The following is an 11,582-nucleotide window of genomic DNA, read 5'->3' as shown; positions in this document are numbered from 1 at the left end:
TTATAAATTATAAATGTATATAATAATATACAATTATAATTATTTATAATTACATTATTATTATACATATAATTATGATTAATTATATGATTAATAATAAATATCTTTGATAATAATATAGTTATAATTAATTATAATTTATATAATTAATTATACTTATATTTATACAATTTAAATAATTATAAATAATTAATATAAATTATAATTATTTATAATTCTGATTTTATATTGTTATATAAATGTATAATTTATAAGTAGATTTATAATCAGTAATTCTCTTGCGTGTAGCAGCAAACCTATAACAAACATGGTAAAGAAAATTACATGATTTCACACTTTTTGAACTGCAGCAATGCCACTGATTAAAACATTCAAATTGTTCCTATGCCCCTGCAATCTGTTTTTTCCCACACTTTGTGTGTTGCAATGCATTATGGGATTGCATCCAGAGTGTGATATGGACGCATATATTCGCGCATGTGTGACCCTGGACCACAAAACCAGTCATAAGGGTCAATTTTTCGAAATTGAGATTTATACACCATCTGATAGCTTCATCAATAATCGTTCCATTGATGTATGGTTTGTTAGGATAGGACAATATTTGGCTGAGATACAACTATTTGAAAATCTGGAATCTGAGGGTGAAAAAAAATCAAAATATTGAGGAAAATCATCTTTAAAGTTGTTCAAATGAAGTTCTTAGAAATGCATATTACTAATCAAAAATTACATTTTGATATATTTACGGTAGGAAATGTACAAAATATCTTCATGAAACATGATCTTTACTTAATATCCTAATGATTTTTGGCATAAAAAAAAAATTGATAATTTTGACCCATACAATGTATTGTTGGCTATTGCTACAAATATACCCGTGCTACTTATGACTGTGCTCCAGGGTCACATATGATGTCTTGAAATGCTGCCTACGTAGGGCGCTCACTAGATTTTGGAACAGAACCATTGTGAATTCGAATTGCACTTAATTTTGTCAACTTGTGTACGTCTCTCACACACACACACACTCATCTACGCACATGAACTAGAAGAGCCTGCTAATCCTATTACAACAGAGGATCACCTGGCCATACGTTTTCATTTAATACAAACCATCTCTCTCTCTCTTAAATATAAATATTAGTTTATATGCATCGTTCTATCCATACATTATTAATACATTCCTTTCAGAAATTCCCCGTAGCTTAAAAGCGGGAATCCCGAGACGCTATCCAGACCTTGCAGCCCCCCGTGGCTCTAGCGGCGTCCCGTGAGCTGCCGGGGGGCTCTGGGTCACTAGGACACCTCGCTGCCGAACACCTCCAGCACCAGCGGCGTCAGCTGCATGCTGTGCTCGGGCTGGAAGGACAGCGAGCGGTACTGCTTGGAGTGCTCCTCGTTCAGGCTGCGCAGGTCCGCCAGCTTCTGGATCATCTTGGCGTACAACAGACGGCCGCCGGGGTGATGGATCCGGATGTACGCCTGCAGGACGTCACACAGACGATCCTGCAGCGCCTCGATCTGAGCGTGGTCCTGAACGCCGGGCCGATCTGCAGAGAACAGACCCATGCATTCATACCGTAAACGCCTTGACTCACACACAAAAGATCCAGAGCTAACTCAAGTAGTCAACATTTGAGGAGGATCAAAAAAGTTCATCAAAGTTGTCCTAAGACAAGAACGCATTTAGGTTTTAGGACAACTTTGATGAAAGGTTTTCATCCACAAAAGAACTAGTACAAAACTATGAGAATCATCAACGCTATGTTAACAGCTTCACCTCAGCTTCCAAAGATGAATTGAAAATCACTTGAATTAATATGTGACCCTGAACCACAAAACCAGTCATAAAGGTCAATTTTTTTTAATTGTGATTTCATAATGTGTGAATAAATAAGCTTTCCATTGATGTATGGTTTGTTAGGTTCGGACAATATTTGACCGAGATACAACTATTTGAAAATCTAGAATCTGAGCGTGCAAAAAAATAATATTGGAGCGCAGCATGATGATCTCGATAGCGCTGGACTTGAGCAGAGCGATCTGATCTTCTGCCGTCAGGTCCCTGAGACAAACCACAAACACACACACACGCGCGAGCTTCATGAACATCAGACAGGACACAAGAAAACACAGCCAGATATTTCTCTTAAGTAGTAAACTAACTAAAACTGAAACAAAAACTGATCTAAAAATAGACAGATTGAAAAAATAAAAAATAAATATCTTTGTTACCTGCAAATAAACATTAACTGAAAATAAAATTTTTCATCTAGTTTAATTTGAAGCACAAAAATAAATTAAACTGAAAAAAAAAAAAATATGTAGACATTTAAAAAAACTTTTTTCATTAATTGAAATGAACATTAAATGAAATAAAATTTCTCATTTTTAGTTTCATTTGAAGTACTAAAAATCGAAAACAAAAATTGATGAAAAAATGTATATAGTCATTTTAAACAAATAAAAAAGATGTCTTCATTCATTGAAATAAAAATTTATTTTTTTGTTTACTTTAATTTAAAGTACTAAAAAACTAAAACAAAATATTTGTAGACATTTGAAAAAATAATATTTTCATTAACTGAAATAAAATGAACATTTATTGAAATAAAATGTTTACATTTTTCTTATTTTAGCTAGTTTCCAAGACAACGTTTCTGATTTTCATTTAGTTTAGGTTGAATTACTAAAATAACTTCAATATATAGACATTTAAAAAAAATATATAAATAAATGACAGCCATTTCTAACTACTAAAACTTTGACATTAAATGAAAACAGAAAGTATATAAACATTAAAAGTCATATAATAGTTGATCAAAGATACTAAAATAACACTGATTTGCAGTTCAGGGCTCTACTAACGCCAAGTTCATGGGTTTAATTCAGAGGCAATGCATGAACTGTAGATCTTGAATGCAAAGTAGGTTGCTCTGGATAAAAGCGTCTGCTAAATCAGTGAAAGATTGTTAAGGTTCTGATTAGGGGTGTGCAATATTGACAAAAAATCATATCTCGATATTTTCTGGGATTTTATCGATAACGATAATTAGACTATATTTAGCTTAGTATGTTATTGTGCTGATACCTTAAGGACTACCGTGGACAGCTGATTCCTGAAGTTTTTGATATTCTTCATATTCTGTGTGGTGGTCAGTTCACACTGAGAGAAATTAATCTTTCCCAATAAGTTTAAAATTATTTTTACATTTTATGGGCATTTTTACCTTTACAAAGCCATTTTTTCTAAAAGTGTCTATTATCTTTTGAGTCAAATTCTTACATTTAATCGGTGAATTAGAATAATAAGACATTTGGGCTGTTAAATCAGTATCAACTAAATTCATCTTTGCAGCGCAGAGGAAACACAGAAGCTGCGTCTGAAGTGGCATTTAGATGTATTTACACACTGTTTAATGCAGGACATGAATGCATTTAACCTGCAATTACAAATGCATAAATAATGTTTTGATATATTACACATTAAAACGTTGAATACTGTTATTTGAAATTATTTAAATAATAAAAGAAACTTTAAATGTGAAATTAAAACCGCCAGTAGGTGGCAGCAAGTCACTGTTAATAAGTGAGTCATTGCGATTGAACCGAATCATTTAAACGAGTGATTCATTCAGGAACAAAACACTCATGTTGCTCAGAGACGCAAAACAGCGTTGTGACTGTGTTTGGAATTATTTTTGTTGTCGAAATAGCGCAAAAAACAGCCAATAATAGCGTCTAAAACGTAAGTCTCTTAATTAACTTCTTGTTTATTTAACTGTTGTAAAAAAAAAAATCAATATCACATTTGTAATCATGGTAATATTTGGAGACAAACGGCACTCTTCGTGTGAAATTTATTATTAACTATATGAAATGGTATAAATATATAAATTTTCTGCCATGTCTTGAATTTGTGATCATTCTAAATGTACTTTATTAGACTGAATCATGCAGTGAAAGAACGCACTCTAAACGCGCACTAGACAATGTATGCGTGCGCTCTGTACGAGTGTTTTGAATGGTTTTTGCAAAATATTCAATGTCAAATCGCACATCGTTAAAACAACAATTACGATATTATCGCAGACGATATATATCGCACACCCCAAGTTCTGATTGAGATCCAGCAGCACAAATTAATATTCAATGTCAAATCGCACATCGTTAAAACAACAATTACGATATTATCACAGACGATATATATCGCACACCCCAAGTTCTGATTGAGATCCAGCAGCACAAATGAAGATTTATTTACAGCTGTGAAATAATCAGCTCTTAATACTTGTGGACTGAAGATCACACACATACTCCAGACTCTTCTTCAGAAAGTGCTGTGTGATGATCTGAACGAGCCACCGCTAAGCACATTAGCACTCGCTAAGAGCCAAACGGGCTTTGCTTAGTAAATAAAACCATTTATCACCATTTAACTGCTGTTAGAAGACGGTGGACATTAGGTACAGTGTTATTTTAGTATTATTTATATACTATTAATTCTTATTTAGAATTAGCTTTTTTGATATTTCCAGTTTTCATTTTAGTTCACTTTTAGTTTGCTTTTGTAATTTTTTATTTTTCAATTCAGTTTTAATTTATTTTAATTTCTATTTAAATTTTAGTCATTTTAGTACTTCAGCTTAGGTTATTTGCTATGGCAAAATTTTAAATGTTCATTTAAGCTTTTTAAATCAGATATTTACGTTTTATTTTATTTCAGCTTTATTGCAACAAATGAAATCTATCTGTAATTGTTTTGATACATTCAGTTTTCATTTTAAAGTGCCCCCTATTTTGGATTTCTGAAAATGACCTTTCATGCAGTGTGTAACACAGCTCTAAGTGAATGAAAACATCCTGCAAAGTTTTAAATCTGAAAGTGCACCATGTATAAAGTTATTGTCTCTCAAAAGCAAGAGTCGACTCTGAATCATAGAAACGAGTCATTTTTAAAACTAATCCCAAGTCGTTTCATGTTGACGTGAACATGAAACATTAGCATATTGCCTGCCCACTTGTTGGTCTTTTCAGGTTGGTCTGAATGAAAATGTAAATTTATTCTTTGCCACTAGGTGTCGCTTTTGGAGCAGTAAAATAGAGGTTTCCCCGGTAACACGTCAACATGAAACATTAGCATATTGCCCGCCCACTTGTTGGTCTTTTCAGGTTGGTCTGAATGAAAATTTAAATTTATTCTTTGCCACTAGGTGTCGCTTTTGGAGCGGTAAAAATAGCGGTTTCCCCGGTATGCTGTACACAAAGCAGCACTGCGCTCACAAACGCTGCTTTATAATAATTAATTAATTAATTTAATAATTATAATTTATGCATTTAGCAGACTTTATCAAACGCTGCTTTATCAGGCATTACAGGCGAGATGAAATGAAAATGAGACCAATCGGACCAATCACCGCAGATTAGCGTCACGCAAAGAAGGGGTTTGGAAACATGAATCGTTAAACGAATCGTTTCGGAGTCGTTGAGCAAGTAAGTTAAAAAATAAATGCATATTATAAGACAATAAAAGTGTTTTTTGAGCTTGCATGCATGTCAACCTGTTGTTGGGGACTCCCAAAACCAAAATATGATCCTTTCATTACCCATAATAGGGGTACTTTAATTTTAGTTTAAGTTTTAGTATACTTTTGTGATTTCTATTAGTTTTTGTATTTAGTTTTAATTTATATTTATTTCAGTTTTAGTTTTAATAATTGTAGTACTTCAATTTAAACTTAAGTTAGATGCCATGACAAAATTGTACATTTTCATTCAAGTTTTCAGTTTCAGCTTTGATATCAGCTTTATTTCAATTAATGAAAATAATTTTTAATTGTTTTGATATTGTGAGTTCATTTTATTCTTAGTTTTAGTACTTCTGTAATTTTCATTAGTTTTTGTTTTCTTACATTTTCTAATTTAATTTAAATGTATTTTTGTTCCAGTTTAAGTAGCTTTAATACTTCAAAACATGGCAACAGTTCCTATTTTCATTTAAGTTTTTTTATTTTAAGTTTCATCAAATATTTTATTTCATAATTATTTCAATGAACGAATATTATTTTCAATAATTGTATTTTTGGATAATAATGGCAGCACTGGTTGGGTAACATCACTTTGAAGTGCAACATGCATAGTTTAAACTGAATTGTGAGGGAGAAAAACAAATGCTCAATTCCTGGCTAATGGGAGGTCAACACTTCACACCAGGTCAAAAGAGAAGAGAACAGAGTCTCACCTGAATCCAGGGATCATCTTGGCGAATCCGATGACTTTCTGGATGCTGTAGCTGACGAGGTCGGCGAGGTGCGGTAACATGGACAGGCGTGAGTTGTCCTCCTTGCTGGAGTCTGGACTGCCGCCGCTGTCCTGATACATCATCAGCAGATTACTGAAGTTCAGCTTAGTGTCCACAGACTCTACAGAGACACGATTCGATACGTCAGATACAACACATATGTGACCCTGGAGCACAAAACCAGTCATAAGGGTCAATTTTTTGACTCCAACACTACATGTGTACTGCGCCCGAGCGCAACTGAACCGTGCTCTGACCCACCTCTTCCAACCGAGCCAGGGCCTGCTAAACGAACCGGAGCGATCACACTAATCAAACGAACCAGGCTTTGGGGGTCAAACGTGCTCGGGCACGGTTAAGATTGCCTAGAGGGAGTACACCCTTACTCTCCCACGTCCCGCACACACAAGTCTCTACCCACCCGCTCCTACACTCGCCCATCAAGTGTTGTCCCGTGCCGCACTCTGTTGCGTTGGGTCCCGTGATCGTGCAGGTCTCTACTCGGAAGGCGCCTGTTATAATGTTATGATCGAGGCTCTGGACTGGCCCCCCGCTCGTACACTCGCCCATCAAGTGTTGTCCCGTGCCGCACTCTGTTGCGTTGGGTCCCGTGATCGTGCAGGTCTCTACTCGGAAGGCGCCTGTTATAATGTTATGATCGAGGCTCTGGACTGGAAACAAGCATAACTTGTTTTTCTATAGCAAACTATATAATATTTTCTATAAAAACGTTAATGCTCTGGCAGTGGCAAATAGCTTTGGTTTTATATTTAATTTGATTACATTAATGTTTAAATTGAGATTTACAAGAAATATTTTTAACTGCTACTAAGCACCTTTTTTGTTTAAAGTGTTTGCAAACCAAATGTTATTGCACTTTTGTTCATATAGCAGAAGATTTTCTATAAAAACGTTAATGATCTGGCAGTGGCAAATAGCTTTGGTTTTATATTTAATTTGATTACATTAATGTTTAAATTGAGATTTACAAGAAATATTTTTAACTGCTACTAAGCACCTTTTTTGTTTAAAGTGTTTGCAAACCAAATGTTATTGCACCTTTGTTCATATAGCAGTACTTTTAAATGAAAAAGTGCGCAATACACTACTTTTTAATTCATTATTGAATTTTGTGCATAATGTGATTAATCACGATTAATCGCAGAAAAATCATGCGATTAATCGCGATAAAATAATAATAATCGTTGCGCAGCACTAATATTTATATAAAATATAACTGATATGAATATAAATATATACATGTAAATATTTTTGAAATATATACTGTATGTGTATGTATTTATATATACATAATAAATGGACACAGTACACACACATATATTATGTAAACAAAAACGTTTATTTTGGATGTGATTAATCGCGATTAATCGTTTGACAGCACTAGTATCTAAACATTTTTAAATCAAGATATATTTACTTGAGAAGCAAAGACAAGACACTACAGGCAAAACTATAGTTTTTTCATGCACTGCTCAATTTTGAGATTTTGGTCTATTTTGCTTCTATAGAATATATTCTTCAAACTTGTAGAATGAAATTTGAAATACACATTTAAATGTTCAATTTTATTGCAATTTATCTATTTGCATCTGTAGATTTCAATTACAATACAATAAAAACGTTTTTATCTCCACTTCAGCAGCACATACATACTCCAAATTTAGCAGTTTTATTCCTCTCTATATTCTGAAGGTTTTTGATGAAGTGTTTGTTCATGCATCACTCACCTTGAGTTTATTATTGCACTTTATCTATTTGCATCTGTAGATTTCAATTACAACGCATATTTTTAAAAGTTTTTTCTCCATTTCAGCAGCACTTACAAACACCAAATTTAGCATTTTTATTCCTCTCTATAATCTGAAGGTTTTTACTGAGGGGTTTGTTCATATTTCTTTCACATTGATTTGTATAACATTTTATTCCTAAAAATATGGTGAAAATCCATATCTTTAAAGGACCATGAGATTTTTCTCCACTTCAGCAGCACTTAACTACACCAAATTTAGCAGTTTTATTCCTCTCTATATTCTGAAGGTTTTTGATGAAGTGTTTGTTCATGCATCACTCACCTTGAGTTTATTATTGCACTTCATCTATTCGCATCTGTAGATTTCAATTACAACGCATATTTTAAAAAGTTACATACCAAACATAGCAGTTTTATTCCTCTCTATATTCTAAAAGTTTTTACTGAGGCGTTTGTTTATAAATCATTTACACTGATTTATATAACATTTTATTCCTAAAAATGTGTTTTTTTCTGTCTGTTGACAGTATTTTCTAATTTATGGAGTGATAAAAAGAACCTAACCAAAATCCAAAATGCCCCTTATAAAATCCTTTAACTCTAGTATGTCAACAAAATGAAACCAGAATTTTTAACCTGGCTTTATCCAACGTTCAGATTTATTTTCTTGAAATGTATGCAACAGTGGATATTTAATTAGATAATGCAAACTTATAATTGTCTTAATGTACTGTGATTAATCAAGTGAGGAAGTATGGTGAAATCATTACATTTTTACCCTATTCACCTGTGGTGTCTTGCCTTAAGACATGAAGTCTGGTTTTCTTTTAAATAAATGATCAAAAATACACATGTTTATGCTTAAAACAAGACAAATATCTGTTAGTGGGTACAGAATTTTTTAAAAATAATTTCCCATTGAATTCAGGTTATTTTTCTAATTTTAAGCAAAAAAATCACTTGATTATGATCAATTGTTTAGAAAACGAGACATATTTTACATATTTGTAACGGAAAACAAGCAAGAAAATCATTTTTACAGTGTAACAAATAAAGTGGAAAAAAATGTTTTCAAGTTATAACAAACTAAGATCTCACAAAATGGTAGGGGTGGCTCGATCCCAATTTTACAGAACAGATCCCGATCCGATGCCAAAAATTCTGAGTATCGGCCGATACCGATATTGATCCGATACCAGCGCAGTTTTTTTTTAATCAGTGTAGAATTTCTATACCTCAATGTGTGTTGAACTGATCGTCACTCTTTTGTGTGTTACACACAATCTACTAAATATAGACAACTTTATTATTAAGAAAAAATAACAAACAGAAAAAATCATGAGTGCACAGTAATTTTATAAAATCTAAACTTTTTGTGAAAAAAATAAACATTTATTGGGGAACAAATAAAAGTGAATAAGTGTTGGACTAAATCTGGTAAAATGTTACACATTGCTCTTTGTATGGTTGTAAAATACATTCATGAAAAAAGTAATATATTTATATATAAATATATAGGGCCTACTATAAAATTAAAAGACATTTCTTTTAAATGTATAGCACAGTAATGAGGCAGCAACATATGATAGATAAGACGAACAAGAAAGGCTATTAATAATCTGTCATTGCGCAAAAGTATTATAATACGAAAGGCTCCAACACAGAGTGGTACAAAGGAAAACGAAACTCCAGCAAGATAAAGTCCTTTTATGCAAAACCATTTATCTTTATTTACAGATCAAGTATAATATTAGGAACACCGAGTCGTCTTGGAGAGAGTGTCATCTTTTTGACTGTCGTAACCAAACACGACACGCAGTTTGAATGCTGAATGGAGGATGACAGACAGCCGCAGTGGAGAGAAGAGTTTACGTCAACTTGAACTTAATATTCGTCTGTACCTCACATTAAACTGTGGAACGGCTTCAGAACACGTGGAATATAGCGCACAAAAACTTTGTTGCTTTATGATGTTTTTGTGGCTTTCGTGGGGCTTAACAATAACACAGAATAGTCTACGCAGTATATTGGATTTGGATCGGGTTTGTCTGACCGATACCCCGATCCAGCAGAAAATGCCGGTATCGGAGCCGATACCGATACTGAATATTGGATCGGCGCACCCCTACAAAATGGATGTCTGTATTCCTACTTAATCGTATTTTGGGGACAATTTTGTGATCATAAGTGAGCAAAATCTGACAAAAAAAGACGTTTTCTGTAAGTGTTGTGCTTTACAACTTAAAATTAGCTGTATATATAAAGAAATAGAAGTCTATGGAATCAGGCCCATAGCCAGCTAAGAGGTCACCGAGGTCCGGACCTCGGTAAATTTTTCATGTTCAAAAATTAAATTTGTAGAAAGTTTTGGTTTAGGGTCAGCGATATCTTTATCTTATTTGCAAAAGATTTGAGCAAAATCTGACAAAAAAAGACGTTTTCTGTAAGTGTTGTGCTTTACAACTTAAAATTAGCTGTATATATAAAGAAATAGAAGTCTATGGAATCAGGCCCATAGCCAGCTAAGAGGTCACCGAGGTCCGGACCTCGGTAAATTTTCCATGTTCAAAAATTAAATTTGTAGAAAGTTTTGGTTTAGGGTCAGCGATATCTTTATCTTATTTGCAAAAGAATAATTTAGTTATTTTTTTTTTTAATAGCAATATCTGGCAACACTGCAACGCCGGCACTTAAACTGACAGTAACAAAAAAGCCCACGGATGGGTTATTGTTGACAGGATACGACATTCGGGAAACGCAAAAAAATATATAATGATATTATCAGTCAGAAACGTTATCAACGCTGTCAAAAACAGTAGCATTTAACACTAGTACACAGATCTGTTGAACAAGTAGGTTACAGAATGAAATGAAATACGTAAACACTAGCCATGAAGAAGTCTATGCCATGTCATTCAGTACAGTAGTTAAATTTTCATAAATCATGCTATAAACATTCAAAAGAGCACTAGACAAAGTTATCAGCTATATAGCAATGGCTATTAATAAAAACTATAACAGTAATATGTATTGTTGCATGAATAATAAACAACTGATAGCCTAAAATTATACACCCCTAACTATAGTAAAGTATTAACACATTCCTCCAAAACGGAGAAAACATCTTTCACAAACTATCTACATGTCTGTCTCTTTTAAAGTGTTTATAGTGTATATAATGAGTTGTATTTGTAGGGGGTATTATAGACCTCACTAATTTTAAAAGCCTGGCTACGGTCATGTATGGAATGACCCCATTTAGATAGCTAAGTAAAAGTGTGTGTGTGTGTGTGTGTGTGTGTCTGTGTGTGTGTGAGTCTGTGTCTGTTTGAGAGTGTGTGTGAGTGTGTGTGTCTGTGTGTGTGTGTGTGTGTGAGAGAGAGATAGCGTGTATGAGTGTGAGAGTGTGTGTGAGTCTGTGTGTGTGTGTGTGTGTGAGATAGAGAGTGTGTGTGTGAGTCTGTGTGTGTGAGAGTGTGTGTGAGAGTGTGTGTGTGTGTGTGTGAG

General features: G+C 33.7%; 1 protein-coding gene across 1 annotated transcript in view; it reads right to left on the bottom strand.

Annotated features, from left to right (window-relative positions):
• Positions 1 to 855: 855 nt before the first annotated feature.
• Positions 856 to 11,582, bottom strand: part of LOC107747630 (vitamin D3 receptor A-like) — a gene marked incomplete at its 5' end in the record, with an annotated part of 13,747 nt that continues 3,020 nt past the window's right edge. The window contains 3 exons of the mRNA XM_016562228.1: positions 856 to 1,618; positions 1,985 to 2,068; positions 6,245 to 6,425. Of these exons, the coding sequence (XP_016417714.1) occupies positions 1,300 to 1,618; positions 1,985 to 2,068; positions 6,245 to 6,425 (584 nt within the window). The remainder of the gene's footprint in view (positions 1,619 to 1,984; positions 2,069 to 6,244; positions 6,426 to 11,582) is intronic.

Source organism: Sinocyclocheilus rhinocerous, unplaced genomic scaffold (genome assembly GCF_001515625.1).
Source record: "Sinocyclocheilus rhinocerous isolate Xijiao unplaced genomic scaffold, SAMN03320098_v1.1 scaffold2755, whole genome shotgun sequence".
Classification (NCBI taxonomy): Eukaryota; Metazoa; Chordata; class Actinopteri; order Cypriniformes; family Cyprinidae; genus Sinocyclocheilus; species Sinocyclocheilus rhinocerous.
Note: the sequence above shows the minus strand (reverse complement) of the source record. Positions and strands in the feature narration are given on the sequence as shown.